The sequence below is a fragment of the Histoplasma capsulatum genome, genomic scaffold (genome assembly GCF_000149585.1).
Source record: "Histoplasma capsulatum NAm1 scaffold_7 genomic scaffold, whole genome shotgun sequence".
Classification (NCBI taxonomy): Eukaryota; Fungi; Ascomycota; class Eurotiomycetes; order Onygenales; family Ajellomycetaceae; genus Histoplasma; species Histoplasma mississippiense.
The window spans coordinates 905131-926951 of record NW_001813976.1 but is presented as its reverse complement, the minus strand read 5'-3'; the positions used below and the strand labels follow the sequence as shown (position 1 = coordinate 926951).

The window sequence follows — 21821 nt, the reverse complement described above, 5'->3', positions numbered from 1 at the left end:
GAAGCTGAACTAGCTCTCCGTGATGCTTACGTTGACCCAGAAGATGTGGGCGACGAGTTCTGGAGAGTCGAGGGACATTTAGACACTTCTACGAGGGAGGAGTCGCCTCCGGTTGAGTATTCCGACAACCGCCCCAAGGCGAAGGTTGATGATATCATCAACAACCTCCAGAAAGCTTTGGGGAAATCGATTGTGCGCATCACAGAAATTTCCTGTGTTGAGGAAGGAGGTCTTCAGAAAAGAGTGGTGCCGCCTGAAACTACTAGTGATTCTTCTCGCAGAGATATTGACATGGGCATGAGCTTACGTCAAGCAGCTGACTCCAAGCAACAACAGTCACCATCACATGCTGCTTCAGCAGGTCCGGTGCCAACCCCGGTAGCTGCTCCAACTACCCAGCAGACTGAAGTTGGAAAGGTTTCAGCTCTTCCAGCAGGCGCCACCCTTCAAACACCGTCGACATCGGGGCTGCCACTTCCCACCGAGCCTTCCAAACCAGATGGTAGTGGCGATGTCGAAATGGGTGGAGTTGAGCTTGCAAATGCTGCTGCTGCCACCACCATCACAGGAAACCAAACGGGTGAATGGGTGATCGTCAGCAAGGAAGAGGGCGCGGCGCCACAGGATGCTAGTATCGCTGTTGTTTCCGCTATCGAAGGAGGTTACAACCACCCTACGAGCACAGAATTGACAGGCGCAGCGGCTCCAGCACCAGTAACAGCAGCAACTGGAGCCGACATACCAGTCAGTGAGCTTCAAGGACTAAAGTCTGCCGCAAATACCGACCTGAGCGAAGCTAGCGCCCTAGAAACAAGTAATTTTGACGATGCAGCTGAATTCAGCAATTTGGATTCCGTTGCCGATGCGTTGGCGGCGTACGGTGAGCAAAATGACGACTTGGGAATGGGAGACCTCGATAATTCTGCATTTGGGGAAGCTTTTCATGCTTCGGAGGCGGAGCGTGAGCAGTTGCAGGACAATGAAAATGAGAATGAAGAGATTTCATGATTTTATTTTCTGTTTCCTTTTTTTAAACAAAATTTAAATATTGGAAGGGTTAGCTGGTTGTGGACTGTGATTATGCTCGTTTTGTATGAGTATGAAGAATGAAATGTGGAGTATTTCGTCCATTTTCTTTTGCTTTTTCTTGATCTCTTGTTTCTCTTTCTCTCTTTTCCTTGTAATTTATTTGATATACCTTGTGTTTTCCCGCAACAGAAGTACAGGTTGATGGTAGAGGGTGTTTAGGTCTTTTTTTTTTTTTTATTTTCCTCCTATTTATTATTTTTATTATCCCTGTGGGTGATATTTTCTTCGCCCTGATAAACCATCTGCATTATCCTCCATTTTTATATCATCATTGCTGTATTATTTTACTGCACTTTCCGGCTTCTCTTGCTCGTCGTGTTCCCTCTCAGGGCTTTTTGGAATAATTCTGTGGATCCATGATGATAGGCTGTCTGGTGATAGGTGCATGGGATTCGGCCAGTCATAAGGATGCATTCATCAGCGCGGCAGATTTAAGCGCGATTCGCATACTCCGTACTCCGTAGAAGATCTTGGATTCCTACTTTCACACATAACTACCATTTTATTCAAACAAAAAAAGGCTCCCCGCTGGTCTCTTTTGATCTACTGTTCCTATAATTTAGATACCATTACTTTGATTTCCTTTACTCTTATATCATCCGCCTCAAGAACTCATCGCAACCTCGTCCTGGTGACAAGTATCATGTGACCTCCCACGAACGCCGCCTTGTCCGCATGCACCCATCACAACCCACTACTCTCAGTTGTCATCACGACGCAGCCACACCCTCCTTTATGTCATAGCAACAGAGTCCACACTGGTTTGATGGGACCTGCAGGACGGACATGACGGGGTGCCAAAGGCAGGGTGACATACTCACGGCCCAGCGAAAAGGTACAAGGGTGGTGTGGCTGGGGAGGGGCACCAAGACGACGTTCTACCGCGGCCGGGCTTAAACTTACAACTCTCCGATCGATCACTGATTGATATGCTGATATCATGAAGTAGCAAGAGATGCGACATGCTGCCCATGGCATGTGCTTATTTTGCTTACCGTGAAATTCTCGAAGGACGAAGGAGGACACCTCTTGCCTACAGCTTGTGAGCAATGTGATACCAACTTCGTCCACAGCTCTATAATAAGAACATCTATAATGTTCAGCAAACAAAGCAGGCGTCCTGGCGGTGGGAGCCTCGAGTGAAACGAATGAATGGAGTGCGCACGCGGGTTTCTCTCTTCATATATAATGGCATAGCACATGGACAAGAACCGTGCTATGATCCTTTCCACCCTCCCAACATCCTATAACTTCTCCTGTCATTACCTCTTCACCTCTTCTCGCTCATTAACTAACTACCTATTTGAACATCATAACTTATTATTTTCCTGAGACGAAATCTTCAAGAACACACTGCGTGCCCAGTTTGGTGATTGTTTCTGCGAACTTGGTGGTTTTTTTTCTTGGTTGCTAGCCCTGGGACCGGGGCTAAACGGGTGAAACAACTCTATACTGTTGTTTCTACTTGGCTGATAACCGACAATATCATGACGCATTGACGATATTAGCTTGATTCAAGAGTGCTAGGTGAGGTTTATTGGAGTTCTATATATTACATTACTCAGGATACCCTCTATCTTTTATCTACCTTCTCATGATGCCTCTCCTTTATTCTTTGGTCTGACCAGTCTGATGCGCTGGGACTTATCATAAATTCGCAAGAATATTATCGTCCATTTTTCAATGCTAAAACTGATGCATTTACCAAGGTTCAAAGCTACAACAGCGGCCAGCGACCTATTACAAACTTCAGAAGCAACCCAGACGGACGAATCTGTACTTGAAGTCGCAAATCACCCGTGAAGCTAAGCATTAAAACAGCAGAGAACCCTATCTCTCTGGAACGCAGGCGCAATGTGTTCCTGTCGCTCCTGTTCCTGCTCAAGCTCAGGCTCCAGCTCTTCCAGCTCTTTCTCCAGCTCTTCCTCCAGCTCTAATTCAGGCTCCTCCTCCAAATCCCACTCTCCCCCTTGCACTTGCCCCAAACCCAGGCCCAAACCCTGTCCGAGGCACTCTCATACATCTTGCCCTAAGTCCTGCGACTGCTATTACTACACAAATCCCTCCCGGAGCATTCGTGTCTACCCCATTTCTTCCCTTTTGTGTGAGCGCCGCATCCCGATCATATGCAGCCGGCCGTTGACCGAATGTACTATATACCCAATTTGTCCACGTCCGATCACCATCTATCCCGGATGCCCACCACGGAGCAGACTGCCATACTATTCCAGCTACAGGTGTAGGTGCCGGCCTTCGTCTATTTTGGGGTGCAGGTGTGTATGTTGATTGGAAGCCTCGGATATGCTGGGGTTGTGTGTTAAGGCTGAGATATAACCCTACGCTATCGGGGATAGGAGGGGGAAATGGGAGCGAATGGGAGAGTTTGTGGATTACGCTCCTACCCATGCGGGGTATTAGTTTATTCTGAGGAGGTTAGAGGTGCTGGAGATGTCGAAGCTGGTGTGCCTATTCCCGCGCCGTTGAGGAACAGTGGACTGTTTGCTACCTGGTACTCGCTACACATAGCCCGGTCTTTTTTTCCCCCAGAGATACTAAATTGAACGACTGGAAGGACAGGTATAGACGTTTCTCGAAGGACACGACCAGCGCATTCTACATTTTGCTTCCGCCGATTCGAATTCAACATGTCGACACAAGCCAAATTTTGGAAGTCCATACCGAAAATGGAATATAAATTGCCTGGAAACGTTGCGTTTTCTGCACGGAGATTGCGATGCTTCAATTTCGACTGATTCTAGCACTGAGAGTGCATACACTGTTATTGGTGGATACTTGTTTATGCTTGTTTTAAGGAGGCGGTTTCGAGGCCAATGTTTCCTACTTGTTACGGGCGTTCTTTCTTTGACAATCGATACAGGTGGATGAACGGGGTAGCCAAATTGAACTTGGATCTGCTTCTTTTTTCTGGAGAGATGTTATGTAGAGTAACTTAATTTCATTCTTTACATTTTTATTCAGGTTAGCATCATATTATGATTTTGTGTGAATGTAAGTGGGTTGCTTTCGTATTATTTCTACTCCCATCTGCATGATGTGACGTGATAAAGGTAGTTTTTCCAAGGAGCGGAACCAGGCGGTTATCCAAAAACACCCTTCTTTAGGCAAAAAAAAAAATCTAATTTCCAACCATTGAACAACTTTGCATGTATTCATACCAGTAATTCAAGGGCAAAAAACTAAAGCCATGGAATCCATGGTTTAGTGACCCAGATTCGAATTAGGGCTTCCCGCACGATACCCCAGTTGGCAACCCATCAGCCATATGACACAATGCACTGGCAACAAATTAGCTATTTGCTAACCCAGAACCAAATGCTTCTATCCGCATCAACTTTCATTAGAGTGGCATCTGTTCGTGACGTCAGCGGCCAATGCAATTGAACTCTGCCGCCGTCGAGAAGTAATCACGAGGGGGGCGATATAGAGCACAAAGGGCAGCAGCCATGAAGGGGGAAAAACCGGTTGTGTTGCTCTATGACTTGTTCTTTCCCCATCCCATTTGGCAGTCTGTGACTAACAGTGGTCAATCTGCTGGTCTAAAGAGCGTCTTTCACCTCGCACTACGTTCTATTCCCAGTACAATACATATCACGGAGAAAAAGGGGTCAGATCGGGACGAAGAAAACCAACTATATATCTCTCACCATCTCATACGTGGTATTCGGTACAATCAAAGAAGCAAGACGACTTATATAACATATTTCGCTTGAAATGTGAGCAAAAAAACTTAACTTCCCCCCTCTCTACTCTTGTTTACTTTACATCAGGACCTTGTGATAGGAAAAGCTGTATATGCCTGACAAAACGTTAAAAAAAACACACATACAGGCACCGCTCAAGTTCTGTTCGCAGCAAAAGAAGCACGGTCATGGATCGCCCTGTCAAGCACCGTTTCAGCATGGCCACCTTGCGTGGCACGCAGCAACCCGAACTATGCCGGAGGCTCTACAAGCTTATCAAAGCCGAGAACCATGCCATCGGCTCCTATGAGAATGCAGGACGAGACCGCGTCTCCATCGCCTCGCAGCTATCTGACTGGGGCGAATCCACAGGCGATCTCGCAGTTTCTGACATAGCTGACAAGATGGGCGTGCTACTTGCGGAAATGGGCGAGCAGGAAGATCTGTACGCGCAGAATTTGGAGGACTACCGGAATGTGCTGAAGCAGATTCGCAATACGGAGGCTTCGGTGCAGCCTTCCAGGGACTATAAAACGCGTGTTGTGGACGATATCCAAAAGCTGAAGTTGAAGGATCCAAATAACGCCAAGCTAGTGACCTTGGAACAGGAGCTGGTGAGGGCAGAAGCACAGATGTTGGTGGCTGAGGCCCAGTTGACGAACGTTGTATGTTTTCACAATCGAAGTCTGATATTCCCTCGCCTTTTCCCCCCTTGGAAGCTGCTCAATTTACTTGGCAGCAACTGATTAAGTCTTTTCGACGATATAGACCCGTCAAAAGCTCAAGGAAGCATTTGACATCCATCTCGCCGCTACCATCGAAAGGGCAGAGAAGCAAATCATTCTCGCCCGCCATGGTCGTCGTCTTCTCAATATTCTAGATGACACCCCGCTCGTTCCCGGAGATACCCGGAGTGCCTATGAACAAATGGATCAGGCTCGCCAGGTCCTTAATGATGCCGAGCAGGATCTACGAGGCTGGGAGCCCAGTCTCGAGCCAATCCACTCTGCCGCAGCAAATATGGGAACAAATTTAATGCCTGTTAGCCATGTTAACGGCGATGAAGAGGAAGAATCTTCTTCTTATCACAAGGACGCCCATCCTTCATCTTCGATGGCTCAGCCTGTCCCTGCATAGGAGGATGAGGGAAGATGGGGAATTTGGAAGAACCAGCAGGTAGCTACTTGGCTCGTTTGCTCTGCGTTTCATTTGCTCATCAAAGCATGGTTAGTAACTTATATCCGTGTGCGTGCTGGCGGAATTATGAGCTAGGTAATTGACTGAGATCAAAAATTGAAGAAAGGTTCGGGGGAGAGAAGTCTATATGATTAGGCCCATAATGGTACAAGTGTATTTGGCTGGTGTTTTTTTTTTTTTTTTTTCTTTGCTGGCGCGTTGGCGTGGGCATCGTATGCAATGTTTTATTCAATACTCATCCTAACTTCTCGTAGTTACGTATAATAGTCTTAATACTCCAGTGATACTTGAGACAGGATCCTTAACAGAATGGTGTTGAAGTGTACTCCGTAAATATTGTCCCAATGGGAAATTTCACAGATCATTTAAGTCATGGCATACTTCACGCGGGTTAGGCCACGAGCGCTCAAAGGTAAAACAGGGTGGCAGAAAGGGCAACCAACCGTACAGAACAGGAGGAAGGAAAGAAAAAGAGAGAGAATTAAGAAATAAAAAGATATTAGATATTGGGGGCAGCGCGGTTCGAACGCGCGCGAACTCACGTTCACTGCAGAGTTTCCTGAAAAACTTAAATGCAGCGCCTTAGACCACTCGGCCATACCCCCGAGTTTAAGGTGCTACCTGTGACACTGTACAAGCTTGTTTGCGAATGGTCGGGTGTCACCAACAAATCACGTGATACAGGCAGCTGTGACGCGACGGCGAGCAACCTCATCTCAAAGCTCAACAAAGCTCCAACACTCAACTACCACAACTCTAGATACCTGTATACTAATTATCTCTTCTTTCTTCTTTCTTCTCTCCTTCTCTCCTTCTCATTTCTGTGTTGCTCCTTTATTTAGAACCCCTTACTGTCTGCCCGTCATGGACACCCTCGTCGCCCAATACTCCCGGCCGAAGTTCCAGCACGAAGGCTACTCCCATGATGAAGAGCAAGAGCTTACAGAGACATTACCGCCTCTATCTCTAAAATTCGCCCTTCCTCCAGTCGATAAAGTAAGTCTCGGTGACGTTTTAGGAGAATTTGCCTCCTGTCTTCAGCTGTTCATATTTTGGAGATCCGCTTTTGACAACTCCTTTCTCCATATATCTAGCCTGCTGTCTTCCTTCGAGCCGTTACCGACGACCATAGCAACCCAGATTGCCCCATTAAAATTGCTCATGGCACCACTACTCTCGCTTTCAGATTTCAAGGAGGGATCATCGTGGCAACGGATTCCAGAGCTACGGCGGGCAATTGGATCGCCAGCCAGACCGTGAAGAAAGTTATCGAAATCAACAGCTGTCTGTTGGGGACTATGGCTGGTGGTGCTGCTGTATGTACTATCATGCTCTTTACATCCCAGCCCCATATTCGCGTCATTGCCGTTGTTACTGGTTTCTACTTGTATAGTTCAGCCGGCTCCTGTGCTGGACAACTCAATCTAATCCAAGGGGGAAAGGAACAACTAACAACCCGCATTTTGTGCTTTAGGACTGTCAATACTGGCTCGCCTATCTGGGCATGCAATGCCGCCTCCACGAACTCCGCCACAAACGGCGCATATCCGTCGCTGCCGCCTCCAAAATCCTCGCCAACCTCGTCTACAATTACAAGGGGATGGGACTAAGCATGGGCACCATGTGCGCAGGTGTAACTCCCCAAGAGGGTCCCGCGCTCTACTACATCGATTCAGATGGAACACGACTGGCTGGAAACCTTTTCTGCGTCGGCTCTGGCCAAACCTTCGCATACGGAGTCCTAGATGCGGAATACAGGTATGACTTAACTGATGAAGAAGCGTTGGAGCTGGGCAGCCGGAGTATCCTTGCTGCGACGCACAGAGATGCTTACTCCGGTGGCTATATCAATCTGTACCATGTCAAGGAGGAAGGATGGAAGAAGCATGGTTTCAGCGATACCAATCCGATATTCTGGAAGACGAAGTTGGAGAAGAATGAGTTTTCGAATGTTACCGGGTCGATTCAGTAAATGCGCATCGATATTTTCGGTGACTCTTTCTCCTTTTTATTTTAATGAGATTGAGCTCTTGCTCCCTTTGCTTCTACCATTTGTGTTACATTTAGTTTGCTAGAAAATAAAGTTCGGCAGAATTCGGCAACTTGTTCTTCTTTCATCTTTTCCCGTCCCAGCTTGAGGTTGCTTGAGGTTGCTCCACAACTCATAACCTTTGGCAAATGTGTTCTAATGAACCTAAAACTAAGTCTTTAATTCGCCGAAAATACCGCAAGACTGATGAAAAGTGACGGTATATAACAACCCAGGCCTATTAAATTATTTTCTACCGTTCCACTTTGATTCATCCAACATGTTATCAAGAGGAACGGTGCGGCAAGCGCATAAAAAGGAGGAAAATGGAGAAAAATTATCTGAAGATTGATATATTCTGGAAAACTTCAACTAAATATATGCGCCATCGTACGCAGCAAGATATAATTTCGCCAGATCTGAAGAGCGCGAAGAGGTGGTTAGAAATATAAAATTTTGTTATTTCTTAGACTATCCAAACCCTTCCGTCAACTTTCAACTCAATTATTGACCTTGAATGTCATCTTGACGCCCATAGTCGCCAACTCAACATCCAAATACTTCAACACGCCTGGCACAGCAACAACCGTCGTGTCATCTCCACCAACAAACCTCCTCCCCTCTCCATCTTCCCATACCTCAGCTCGGGGGTCGTCAAAGACCGCTTCCTTCGCACAGCGACGACAGCGCACAACCCCTGCACCGCCATCTAAAGCGCCCATAGCACCACCCGGCCGTCCAAGCCCAGATGACGACTTCGCAACAGCGGCCATGGCAGGGTTTTTACTTGGCGCCATGAACTTAGAAACAACAACCTGAGTCGACAGGAATGAGCCGCAAGTCCTACAGATCCACGAGCGGGTGGTGTCCGAGCAGTTCATCAGCCGGTCTTGCAGGAGGAAAGCGGCGCCGTGGGCGAGAAGTGAATCACGCTCCATCTCTCCGACACGGATACCACCACCTTTCGCACGGCCCTTGACGGGCTGTCCCGTCAATGCATTCACGGGACCCGTCGTCCGCACCTGGAATTTGTCGTTGACCATGTGTCTGAGTCGCTGATAGTAGACAACGCCTAGGTAGATGTCTGCGGCAAATTCACGGCCTGTGATGCCGGAATACATAGGTTCGTTGCCGTGGAAGTTGTATCCGGCTTTGCGGAGCTGTTCTCCGAAGAAGTCACTGGCAGTGTGTTCCTCCGAGAATCGGAATGGGGTGGAGTCCTGCGCGAGACCATGGAGAGCGCCAGCTTTGCCCGCCAGGGACTCGATGAACATACCAATTGTCATTCGGGAGGGGAAAGCGTGCGGGTTGATGATGATGTCAGGCTGAATGCCTGTTTCAGAGAAGGGCATGTCGATCGCAGGCCACAGCTGGGAACAGACACCCTTCTGTCCGTGGCGGGAGGAAAATTTATCTCCAATGACTGGTTTTCGGGGGACGCGGAATTTCACACTGATGGCTTGACAAGGGTCACCACCCGTTTCGGAGCCAAGGATGCGCACGTTGTCAATGTAACCCTCTTCCGTGTCTTTGTACTTGAGTAGGTGGGTTTGTCCGTCAATGTTGGTGTAGGAGTTAGATACTGGGTCGAAGCGGACTGTATGCCATGCGGCAACGATGCTGCCTTCTGTCACACGAGCGCCGATGTGGGGGAGGCCATCTTCGTCCAGAGCATGTCGCCATTCTCCTTTAATCAGACTGCCCGGTGCGAATCCAAAGAGTTTGCTAACCTCTCGTCTCGCCTTTCCACGACCACGAGATTCCTTGTCATCGAGGGAGTAAATTTTTGTTTTGTAAATTGTTCCCCACCCAAATCCTCTGTCGTGAGCCGATTTATTGATAATCATAGCATCGTCCATATCATAGCCAGTGTATGACAACACAGCCACAACAGCATTCATGCCGTTAGGGAAGTTGTCGAGTCCGTAGCTATTATAGAGAGGGGTTCGAACAACAGGTGTTTGTCCAGTTTGTAGCCGGTAAAGTTTGTTGTCGGTTCGGTATTCTATCGATGCTCCGGGAGTTCCCATGGCCTGCTTACTCATTTGGCATTGGTACATATTACGGGGAGATTGGTTGAAGTCGGAGAATGGAGTCATGTTGGCGACAATCGAAAGGATGTGGGTAGGGTCGAATTCCACATGGGTAGATATACCGGACATGATATCGGACGGAACGCAGGCAATTTCCATGAACGGCTGCTCGAACGGCCCAACATAGTCAAGCTTATCCAACGGCAAATATCTGACTGGTCGCATCATCCTCGCACACTGGGAGAATAAATAGATACCTGGATATTGCCCTCGATTCGAATTGGGAATATATCCGATTTCAAGTTCCACGGGGAGGCTTTTATTGCCCGCAACCTTCCAATATCGGAGTGTGTCAGAAATCATGCGAGCCTGCTTCGGGGAACAGTAACCAAGAATCCGGCCATCCAGCTGGACCACCACGCATTCATCCAGAGACACGGAAGACTCATAGGTCACTCCGAGATCCGATATCAGTTGAGGGACACCAGAGACATCCAAATTACTTGTTGCGATTTCACATTTATGGGCTAGATGGTTTAGAAGTCCGCACGGACTTCCGTCAGGGGTATGAACTGGGCAAAGGAATCCCCAGCTCTCAGGGAGAAGCTTACGAACTGTAGTCGTTTTGAGCTGCGCGAAAAAGCTTCCCCTGTGTATCATTCGGAAATGACTGATAAACCGGTAGAAATTGATCTTTTCGGCTATAACGGTATAACCAGATGGTTGTTGTAGGTCCAGACCAGTTGGGCTGACGAGGTTACCAGTAGAGAGGAAATATTCCAGTGCGCCACCAATGTTTTCATTCGTCCTGGACACAATTCTACTGAGGAACTCCTTCTCAAACCTTGGATCTGAGAATCGTGCATTTTGATTCCTGAAACTCCAGTCACGCGCAATGGGACCGAAGGCTCTCAGCCATTCCTCTAGACGCTCCTTCAAAAGCATCCCATACAAAGAACCGCCAAGTAGCACTTCTTGATTCGAGACAGCGTCAGGGTTATCTGGAGCGCATTCTCCTGCAACCAGGGTATAGAGCTTCCTGATCATGAAGAGTATCATGTTGAATTTATCATTGTCTTGAGATTCGGTCACATTTTGGTTACCGAGGTGTGGTAATACGACCTTTCGAAGGAATTCCGCGCCGACCATGTCATCCGGTATGTCTGCGGGCATTCCCAAAACAGGCCGAAATTTCTCTCCAAGGTAAGCTCTCGTGTCGTCCCTTCCATAAAGCTTGTATCCCTTGTACGTCCGTAGGAGTAGCTCGACCCGATCAGTGACAAAGGAGTTTTTAATTCCCTCAGACCCTTCACGACCAACTAGCCGTTCGAAAATTTCTCGATCATTCGTTTCCACGAGTGCTTTCAATATCATCACAACTGGGACAAGGTACTCGTTTTTCCTCCAAGAAAAGCGGAATGTCACATTCCCATCGCTAAGGTAATGTAAAACGTTGGTTTGGGAAGTCTGATCAGCCCTAACGGAACGGATTTGAATACCGTATTTTGTATATGTCTGGCCGCGTTTCGTGAAGGAGCTACGAATGATGGCCATGGGAAAATTCCGCCTTCCGACAATCAGCATTCGAATGAGCTTCTCGTTCCCATTTACGATGAAATAGCCGCCAAGTTCCTCAGATTCCTCCTTTCGTTGGACAAGTTGTTCCGGCGAACACTTTTCGAGGTGGCACCGATTGGACTGTACCACCATTTTATTAGTTTAATTCAGTTGTTCATATCAATTTAGAAAAAGAAAAAGAAAACGGCAGAAACAACAGTATGCTTCTAGAAACTTAGCTTTGCAAACTCACCCTTAACATGATTGGGACCTGGCCTAGTTCTCTGACGGATTCTTTCCACTCGCCATTATTGACCCTGTACTCTAATCGCGCTCTTAATCTGCCGCGATATGTCGCATGTCTCTCTCGACACTCAGAAGGGTAAATTTCTCTGTTCCGTGTGCTAAATTTGTTTGATGCCGGAAGCATGGCTTTCTCAAGAAACAGTTCCGTAATGCGCACTGAGAGCTTGTTTCTTCGGGGGCTCCTTCTCCCATCATCCAGCCTAACCCGCTTCTGCTCCTGTGTTTCCGCATCTCCGTCTAGAAATGACTTGGTGCCAATGTCCTTTAGCGCAGCCTCTAAGATTTTGTTATTATCGAATAGGGCATTGAAGGAATCGATATGAGGCCGGATGGATGCTGCGAGAGACGGATATGCAGTGTGATCCTTGGGGGGATGCCGGAATAACCGTTCACGCCGGAGAGTGTCGTACTCAATCGACCACTCCGTAGCTGTAGGTGGTGCCATGGCGGGGTAGGTAGACCGCTAAACCCAAACCAAATGCAATTGAAGCAGAAGGAAATATCCGAGGCGTGGAAAGGTTGGAGCAGCGCACACATGTGCGAGCTCAAATGCGCCTCCTATTGAAACCGTTAAACTTTTTGATAGCTAGGGTGAAGCCGCCATGATGGATGGAACAACGCGAAATCAAGATTTGAGAATATAGAAGGAAGTGGAAAGACCATCTAATACTGAGTGCACTCTCGCTTTCCTTTTGCTCCGTTGAATTGCCTTCCCAAACTGCGTTACATTTTTTTTTTTTTTCCCTTGGGATTCTGCGGAGCAAAATTTTTCGACGAACTAAGCTATCATCACGTGAAGATACCACTACGAATTCCCCAACAGCCGCAAACTCAATCTACGACCAACCACCACCGATGAAGAAGAATACCAGTATGGTCGATGATGATTAAATGCATCAACCTTCTCGGCAACCACCAAGACAACCAATAACCTCCGTTATTTCCTAGGATCAACAGCAGCGCCAGTGAACAGGAGGCATAAATATATTCTACCCCCAAGCTGCCTACTTAGCGCCCGCTAGACTAGTTTCTCCACCGTCACTGCTTCATCCTCAAACACAGGTTGATGTCTGCGTGGGTGGGCGCTACGCCGGCGGATGCACACTGCACATTTCAATCTGATTACCCTACTACGCAAGGAACAGTAACAGGGACCAGGGACTATTCTTAAGGTCAAAACGCCGCCCGCGAATCCCGGTAGCGTACCCTCGCACTCGGCGTCAAGAACATCACTTGCGGTCATGTGTACACTGGCATACTTCGCGCGGAGGTGAATGCAGCCATAAAAGTGCCAAAAACTTTGTACCCGTTAATTGATTGCCTGGAAAAAGGAAGCTCTCTCTTTTTCCTCCTCCCTCTCTTTCCCCTGCTGGTGTACGAGCTCCTTGCGACTCTACGGATTGTCGCTGGAAAAGCGGATTTTCCTGCGTGTTAGGTGTCGCTGTCCCTACCATTTATTGGTTTTATTTCTGTTCTTTTTTCTATGTATCCATCGCATCCATTTTCTTGATCTGGTTTTGCATGCTTGCCGTATAGTTTGTTCGGGTGCCTTAATGCGTGGCGGTTTACGTTTGATTTATCTTTTGGATTTCTGCCTGCCATCCGGGCTTCTATACGCCTCCATTTCGGCCTTGGATGCGGGATTATACCTTCCACTTCTGTCTCAAAAATAAAAGAAGGTATTTTCGTCATTATTTGTGTGCTCGTCCCGCAGATCCGTCTCTTACCCTTCTTCACAGACGCCACATCCCACGACTAATTTTCTGGGTGCACATATTTTTGTACACACCACCATAATATTCACGCACTACCTTTACTCATCCCGTTTCTCGGCCCCTCACATAAACTGCGCAAAATTACTGTGAGCCAGGATTTTTTACCTCCAAACCTTTCTCGTTGCGCCCTGGTTGACGGACGCCTGCCCACCTCTTGAATATTGGACATCACGACTATCCGCACTTAGCAGCTTCACGATGGCGGGCTTCTTCAAAAGTATATACGACTGGTTGCTCAGAAAGTTTTGGTTAGTTTGCGCCTCGAGCATCCCCGTGCAATAGATTCCATCCAGCGGTGTAAAATTCCGGCCATCGCTGTATGATCACATTTCCCTGGCAAGATAGACTAATTTGCCATCCTCAAATTGTGTATGTGATTCAGGGCAACCGAAATGGATGTGACGATGATCGGATTGCAAAATGCCGGAAAGTCGTCATTGTTGCGAGTTTTAGCGGTGAGGCAATATTTTCCTATCAGCACTGACAAAGCCTCATATTATATCGCTTTATATTGTGCTGTGCTAACTGAAAGGGAGCCAGGGTGGGGAATTCACCGTAGAGTATGTATAAGGGAGCGGCTGGTGATGTCTGCCTGTAGATTTACCATACTTTCCACTAACACCACCGTTAGTTCTATTCCCACTATCGGATTTAACACCGCGAGGGTGCAGAAAGGTCATGTCACACTAAAATGGTCAGCCTGATCAAACCTCTTGGATGGAATTCCATCATTTCATCCTAGTGCAGCCTCGTTCTAACAAGAGTATATAGTTGGGATCTTGGAGGCCAGCCAAGATTTAGGCCAATGTGGGAACGGTATTGCCGGGGTGTTAACGCACTGTTGTGAGTGCTGTTCCTCTCAATATCCCAATTCCCCAGCAGTTACTCGTCCTCTTTCAGTAAGGCGGATGTTGTCAAGAATCTTCGAGAAACATAGAATTGACTCCTTCCTGAAAAAACAATAAACAAAAAAACAGGTACGTCGTGGACGCAGCTGATAAGGAGAAGCTGCCAACAGCGACGGAAGAGCTTCATGATCTTGTAAGCAAACGGTCACTCCACGGAATCCCGCTGTTGGTCCTGGGCAATAAGTCCGATCTCCCCAACAGGCTTTCCGTCGATGAATTGATTGAAACCATGGATCTGAGGTCCATCATGCATCGTGAAGTGAGCTGCTATGGTATCAGTGCCAAAGAGGAGACGAACCTCGATGCTGTGCTCCACTGGTTAATCGCGCGATCAAGCAAATGAAACCGCCGCCACTCGCCCATCCGCACATCCACTCACTCATGCCATTTCTTTTTCTTTTTCTTTCTTTCTTTTTCTTCCATCCGATTTCAAGTCTACACCGGTTATTTATTTAATTTTTCCATCTCATCGAATGGCTCTGTCGCCGTTGTTTTGGCTTTAACATCCAAATGCTCGGAACGCCGCCCTCCCTCGTCGTTTTCCTTACCATACATCGTTTCCGTCCCGGGGCTCCATACATTTTGTCTCTGTTTGTTCCTTGACTCCGTTTCCCCCTTTTTTCCGTTTCGGACCGTTTGTGACGATAGTGACGCTTTGCCCTAATCTCCTTTCTATTTTCTAGCATCCTCCTCCTATCCCAAAACGTTTAGGGTACGTTTTGGATTAATTATTCCCATGTCCCGTTCTCTCTCATTTAGTCGCCGTTTATTATTGTCTCTCGTCATCGTTTTTAATTGATATGTTAATGTTAAAGCTTTGTCATTCCAGTAAAGCAAGCGGGTGAAAGGGTCATTTTCTCCTTTTCATCTTTTTTCATCTTTTTTTTTTTTTTCGTCGTTTTTGCCCCACTTTTTCTCCTGCTTTTGCATTTAGGGTCCTTTATTTCTATCTGTTTGGGTAGGCAAATTTTAAAGGTGGTTGGTGCGACACGTTCGTGCAGGGAGGATTGGAGGAATAGGAATGGAGGAACGGGAGTCGGAGGAGACTGTATATGGGGAGGTGTGAGATTTAACTGCAAACATCGGATTGTTGGCTCTCTGCGTCTCTATGTGTAATTGACAGTTTCATCATTAGTTTCATCGAGATTTCCCTTTTTTTCGACCCATCATTTCCTCCTATCCATCTGGGGATAATATGACGGCTACTCACTCTGAACCATTGGGAAAAAAGGACGGAGAAGGAACAACTGCCTATTAGCAAAAAATTGTGTAATTAGCTTGGTATTTTCAATCTGGTACACTCCTCAAAGACGAACGATGAATTGTTCTGGAGAAGGGTATATATTGTCGTAGTTAACGAAAGTGATAAAAATAAGCTCACGATCTCATATCCAGAGACGGACCTAGTTTCACAAACATCATCTGAGCAGAACGAAAACCCAACCTTAAAAATTTTATTTCGATGCACTGTGTAATATATATATGATGCAACCACAGCATTTGTTTACGCCAGCAGCCGAGCACAGACCAAGTGATGCGTTGGCAGTGCAGGGAAAGGTTAGTTCCATCCTTGGCTGGAATGTGGAATGGAATCAATCATCTTGGGCCTATGGGATTTGGGGCCCTTCCCTAAACCTAGCCAGCCAGTTTGATCTGATGGCCCGTACATCTAAGTAAGTACCAGTAATCAAATCATGGTACTCCGTAGTTATTTATGATAAAAAGCTTGTGCGTGCGCATCAAGCAACATGCACCATTCTCGACACATCACATACATAGTTGACCTTTCCTCCCTTCCACCTTTCCTCCCTTCCACCTTTCCTCCCTTCCTGAATGTCGGTGTGATCCTCAAATTCTTCACAGAGGACTGTGCTAGACCATAAGTATTGGCAAACCCCACTACTTTTCTATCACCAAAAAGACACCATGATTGCACCATGATTGTAGTGGGGTTGCCAACACTTATGGTGATCTCTGCATGGTCAAGTGGCGCCCTGAACCTTGGATGGTGCATTGGAATCCACAGATAAGATTTGATCAGCGTTATTTTAGGTAGCTTCAAATCCGGGTGATGGAAGGATATTTCGGGATCAGCCCAGATCCTGACTCCCATCTTGGCCGTTATAAGTCGCTGCAAGACAACTCCGTCTTTCGAAGCCCTCCCCAAGTCGGGCAAAAGAGCGAGACGATAACTGATACGAATGAATGCTGAGCCTCCTGTAGCTAACTAACGCGCAGATTCCAGGCCAGAGCACTTCAGCCTTGGCGCTTGCTGGCGAGTGGCTAAGCGTTGATCGAGGATTAGTCACCATGTCTGAGAGCTTCGGCATTTTCATTGGCTGGGAAGGCGTTCGGCGCTTGCCATGATCCCGGAAGGTTTCGCGCGTTGCCCAATATGGAATGGGGTTGTTGTCACTGCCCGCCAACGCTCAATGCGGGCCACCGGAAATACATTGGTCCGGTCTCGGCTCGGCGTGCTCAGCCACGCTCCATCCGTGTCTGGCCATCGTCATAAAGCGAACCTTTCCACGGCCATCACCACCATCACCTTTTGCCAGTGAAGCTCCTATAAACAATCTGCCAGCCACATTCCCTCCTCAAGCAACTCATCACAAGCTCCCGTCTCGTCCCACCTAACAAGCAACATCTATTGAGCAATCGGACACAACAAGCAAGTCTCTTCCGCTTCATCGTCCCTTTCAGAGAAGGACCTCTCTCTCTCCTCCTCTGAGAGCGTTCCATCGCCAAAATGCCTCTTCTCCGTAGATATGTGTGAGTCTTTACTAACTCCCCTTCCAAACCCCACCATATAACACCTATCGAATACTAGTATCATTACAATTCAAATTCTAACACAAACCCCATTAGTTGCTATGAACGGTTCGGACGCGAATACTGCAGAACAACCTGGAGAGACTGGGGCCGTTGGGTCGCGCTAGCAATCCTCGTTTTCGGCGCTTTCTTCATCTTCTTCATCTTTGCGTTCGTCCTCCATATGAACTCCAAACACACACACACACACATATATATAAGGCAAAAAGCTAACTATCAACAAACAGTTGCATTTCCTCGCGCCGTCGTCGCCGTCGCGGTCTGCAACCGTTCCGCGGCACCGGCTGGGCCGCGCAGAACACATTCTGGCCACAACGGCAGCAGTATCCGCCTCCACCCCCCAACGGACCCCCGCCACAATACACGCCAAACTCTGGCTACTACGGCCCCAAGCCCACTTACTATGGCGGCCAGCCGCAGCAACCACCATACCAATATCCGCCGCCGCAAGAACAAGGCGTCGAGCTGCAACAGCCGCAGAATGTCCATCGGGCTGGGGAGCGGGTGTATTCATCGCCGCCTGGACCACCTCCTGCGCCTGTGAAGTGAGTCATGGGGTGTAGGATGGAGAATAGAATGCAGCGAAAGAGAAAGAAAAAAAAATTGCAGCAGTAAATAATGAGTTTTTGGTTGAGAAAGGTGGAAGAAGGGTCGAACACAAGTGGAAAACATGATACCCTCCTTTTTTTTCCCAAGTTAGGGTTTTTTTTTTTTTTTTTTTTTTTTTTTTTTTTTTTTTAAAAATATGTTTTTCCCCTTTCCTTAACCGCTTCTGCCTTCTTTGTACTGTATTTTGTATTTGTCACCCTTTTTTTCTCCTTTTCTGTTTTGAACAAAATTATGTTTGGTTTAATTCTTTGGGGCTTGGGAGGTTATTATTACTATAGCATCTGGCAGCTAATTTCGTCGCATGACCGTGAATGACATCATGTTTTCCCTGTTTCTTTTTGGCCTTCTGCCAATTGATGGATTGGATGGATTTATTTGAATGAGGGAGAGGAGTACAAACTAAAATTTGAATTGAACCTGTGAACTTAGTTACTTGGTTTTATTTTACTTTTCTGGTTAATTTATTACTATTGTTATTATTATTATCATTACTATTATACTATCATTGTTATTTTGTATTATCCTGTAAATTCAAGTCGTAAGGAGCATGGAAGGGCTGCAGAACCCACCTTTTTTTTTTTTTTTTTTTTTTGAATATATATATATGTATATATGTATACATGTAAAATGTGATACCACAAAAACCACCGAACCCAAACATTGTTAGCAAGATTTCAAATCTGGAAAGTGCTAAATAAGTTAATAACTACGGGGGATACTTTTACCATTTACTTGTGGCTTACCTACGACATCAAGCACTCGGGAGAAAGAAAAAAGTAACTTTCCAAAGCGCAAAGGAAGTTTAGACGGGTCGCAATGCGCATACGCCATGATTGCTCTGATGCCCTGATACACGTACGTAGTATATGACTACTCCTGCATCACATCTTTCGGTTTGGTTCCGTGGCCCACGCATACTGCATGTGCAGGTTCGCGCCCAGGACAGCAGACATCCATCACTCCAAGGGGGAGATGTACTGAAGCTGAAGGGTTGTTGGACGACATCGCTAGAGTCGGAAATACCAGGAATGCCAGCTAGGGCGAGGAGGGTTGCTCATCGGGACCTTTTTATCGAGAGCATGGAAGGGTCCTGACAAGCAAGCGAGAGAACGAGCGAGCCCCTGCATTGTCGATGAGATATTCCATTGCTGAAACAATAGGGGCTTGTCCATTATTGCCCTACAGTCTCTTGGTGCAGCCTGCAGGACTGTACCGGTGCTCGCAACATCGTCGGTGACGTCCCCCCCACCACTGATCTGCGACGTCGATCATAAGTGGATGTGCCAAGAGCAGTGGGGATAGGTTGGGTGAGGCTGAGTACAGTTGGGTTCGGAGGGGGCACTTCCTCCACAGAGTATAGGGGCAGTTTTTAACCGGAGCCTTCCAGAGTACAGGCATGGTTGGGCACAGTAACCCCCTACATGTTAGTTAAAGCAGTCCCTGTGAGGGAAGGGCTTTTTTACACATATCCCTTCCCCCCAACTGCGCCAACTGCGCGGATGCAGCATGGCGATCGCAATCAGGCCGGAGTCAGGGAGCTGTCAGCAGAGGGGCGACGGGCAACGGTCAAGTACTTTTCCTTGTGCAGTGCTATCACGGCTTAGTGTCTGGAGCTGGTAATACGCTGTAGTAACGGCCTGTCGGAGAGGACTGAGAGAGTCAGAGGAGTCCCCGCTGAATGCTCAGCGTTCCATCGTCAGCGCACGTCCCCTGGCTGGCCTATACAACTGCACTGCCACGAAGTGATACGGTCTCTTGCAGACAATAACCTGCCCTTTTTTTTGGCGATGGAGAGTCACTGAGCAAGGTAAAGGACGCGCTAGGAGGGAAATGGCAAAAGAGGGGAAGCAAGACGACGGTCGCAGTCAAGACGAAGATCTCGGGCCCAAATTGACAGGGCAGAAAGGCAAAAATCATCCGCGGTCAGGGGCACGGTGCCTGGGACCCCTTAGACGGGCGCGGTTCCAAGGTTCGGTCTTTATTTACAAGGTGTTCGACCCAGAAACTGAAACGAGGAAACAAAACAATCCTTCGTTTCGCCTCTTGGGATGCTGTGTTGTTGATTCGGACTTCAGCTTTCCAATTTTGTGCTTCTCGTCTCCACAGTATCTCTCCGTCAAATTCGCTGGTGGTTTGTGATTGCTGGCTGTGGCTGCGTTCTTACAATCTCGCTTTGCACCCGTCTCACCGTCTGGCCACACTCTGTTATCACCACCACACGACCGCCAACCCTTTTTTCCTCACTTAAATATCCCTTCTAACTTATCCCCATTACAGTCTCTCTACCTTTCGTTTTTGTTCTTATCCAACCTTGCTTCTGGCCTTCAGTCCATTCATTCTTTGACATTCCGGCGATAGGGCGCTCACCCTCCTTCATCCTAGCGCTAGTCTCCACTTATTACCCAATGCTATCTGCCTCTATGACGAGTCCTGCGCCTTTCCGCTTAGTATGTTATTCTTGTCTATAGATAGATCGATAGACACACACGCTTTCTTTTCATGAGCAGACATATCTCACTGCGACAACGTTCATTATATTCCACGTCTCTCGTTAGACCGCATATCTCGTCCTTAAGTCGTTTTGTACTCTGTCGATTCTCCACCGGATCTCGACGACCAACCGCTCTGCGCCAAAAGCAATTGATCAATGGTTTCTCCAGTTTGATATCGGCGAGATCTATCATCTGCATCGTACATTCATTCCGAGAAGCTCGATTAATACATAGATACACAAAGGAATACGCTCCCTCGACCGTGTAGCCATCGCCATGGCTATCATGGACCAAATGGGCTTCACCCCCTTCCGCCGGGACGAAATCCTCCAGCCTCGAGATTTCAGAACTACATTCTCCACGTGGGAAAATTGCATGGCCAAGGCCTACTGCAAGTACGATCTCCTGCTTCTTTTCAATCAAATCCCTAAAAGAAAAAGAGTGGGACAAATAGAACTAATGATCAATCGATCGACGCAGATGGCCCGTCGTCATCGGCATTGCCATTGGCAGCATCATCCTGATTGGTGTCATCTGGGGTATAATCGCCTGCGCCTGCTGCGGCTACACCTGCTGCAAGGGATGTTGTGCATGCTGTAGCTGCTGCTGCCCTTCCAGAGACAAGTCGCACAACCGCACCAAGTTCGCCGATGAGCCCTCCGCCTACAATGCTCGAAACCGACGTCACTCTACGGGCTACCAGCGGCCCCCCTCGCCCCCCGTCTACGACTCCCACCATTCCACTCCAGCCAAATTCGCCCAATTCGACACAGTTCATCCCCGTTCGAAGTCCAACGATGACGCCCTCCCACAAATGCCAACCTGGGATTCGGCCAAAACCCGCCGTGTCGAAGAAGTGTCCCCGCCGAGCGACGTGGAAATGAACCGCCTGGACCCTGCCACGGGCCAGAACTTCAAACCCCAGAGCTTCAGCCGTCCCGTACGCTACAACAACAACACTAACAGCGGCGGTAATAGTTACTCCGACAGAACCCCGACGTCCTCCGCCTATTCTCCCAACCTTCGACGGCTACCGCGGCCCAGAAGCTACTACTCACCAGTCCCGCTCCCCTTCCCCCAGGAAGCCCTTTCCGGTCATGGCTGACGCTATAGGTATCGCAACAAGCCAACCCCCCTACCCAACAGGCCCCACCCAATATTTCCCGCCCAGAAGCCCATTCCCGGAACATGGTAACTCCAAACATATCCCTACACCGAAGTGCCCACCTGAAATAACTGGAAATAATGGTCAATCGCCCTTGACACAACAAACGACAGTAGTTCCCGGTCCCC

The 21821-nt window shown here is 47.8% G+C and overlaps 7 protein-coding genes and 1 non-coding gene across 8 annotated transcripts in view; 6 read left to right on the top strand and 2 right to left on the bottom strand.

The window, feature by feature from the left end:
* Positions 1-1231, top strand: part of HCAG_05912 (conserved hypothetical protein) — a gene marked incomplete at both ends in the record, with an annotated part of 2547 nt that extends 1316 nt beyond the window's left edge. Inside the window, 2 exons of the mRNA XM_001538257.1 lie at positions 41-961; positions 1227-1231. Coding sequence (XP_001538307.1) covers positions 41-961; positions 1227-1231 — 926 coding nt within the window. The remainder of the gene's footprint in view (positions 1-40; positions 962-1226) is intronic.
* Positions 1232-4978: 3747 nt separating this feature from the next.
* Positions 4979-5927, top strand: HCAG_05911 (conserved hypothetical protein; the record flags this gene model as incomplete). The annotated part of the gene is made up of 2 exons (XM_001538256.1): positions 4979-5455; positions 5559-5927. 2 exons carry the CDS (start codon positions 4979-4981, stop codon positions 5925-5927), a joined length of 846 nt encoding a protein of 281 aa, XP_001538306.1.
* A 567-nt stretch (positions 5928-6494) lies between these two features.
* Positions 6495-6592, bottom strand: HCAG_09401. The gene has a single exon. It is a non-coding gene; the product is annotated as a tRNA-Leu (tRNA).
* A 259-nt stretch (positions 6593-6851) lies between these two features.
* On the top strand, positions 6852-7959 carry HCAG_05910 (proteasome component PRE2 precursor; the record flags this gene model as incomplete). Its single annotated transcript, XM_001538255.1, has 3 exons — positions 6852-6983; positions 7082-7303; positions 7462-7959. 3 exons carry the CDS (start codon positions 6852-6854, stop codon positions 7957-7959), a joined length of 852 nt encoding a protein of 283 aa, XP_001538305.1.
* A 557-nt stretch (positions 7960-8516) lies between these two features.
* HCAG_05909 (DNA-directed RNA polymerase I polypeptide 2) lies at positions 8517-12357 on the bottom strand (the record flags this gene model as incomplete). Its single annotated transcript, XM_001538254.1, has 3 exons — positions 8517-10576; positions 10661-11747; positions 11860-12357. 3 exons carry the CDS (start codon positions 12355-12357, stop codon positions 8517-8519), a joined length of 3645 nt encoding a protein of 1214 aa, XP_001538304.1.
* A 1528-nt stretch (positions 12358-13885) lies between these two features.
* Positions 13886-14938, top strand: HCAG_05908 (conserved hypothetical protein; the record flags this gene model as incomplete). The annotated part of the gene is made up of 6 exons (XM_001538253.1): positions 13886-13935; positions 14070-14142; positions 14228-14247; positions 14319-14381; positions 14459-14530; positions 14665-14938. 6 exons carry the CDS (start codon positions 13886-13888, stop codon positions 14936-14938), a joined length of 552 nt encoding a protein of 183 aa, XP_001538303.1.
* A 2406-nt stretch (positions 14939-17344) lies between these two features.
* On the top strand, positions 17345-17976 carry HCAG_05907 (predicted protein; the record flags this gene model as incomplete). Its single annotated transcript, XM_001538252.1, has 3 exons — positions 17345-17367; positions 17464-17577; positions 17655-17976. The coding sequence occupies 3 exons, from the start codon at positions 17345-17347 to the stop codon at positions 17974-17976; spliced, it is 459 nt and encodes a 152-aa protein (XP_001538302.1).
* Positions 17977-19866: 1890 nt separating this feature from the next.
* On the top strand, positions 19867-21633 carry HCAG_05906 (predicted protein; the record flags this gene model as incomplete). Its single annotated transcript, XM_001538251.1, has 4 exons — positions 19867-20005; positions 20314-20483; positions 20763-20923; positions 21009-21633. The coding sequence occupies 4 exons, from the start codon at positions 19867-19869 to the stop codon at positions 21631-21633; spliced, it is 1095 nt and encodes a 364-aa protein (XP_001538301.1).
* Positions 21634-21821: the final 188 nt, after the last annotated feature.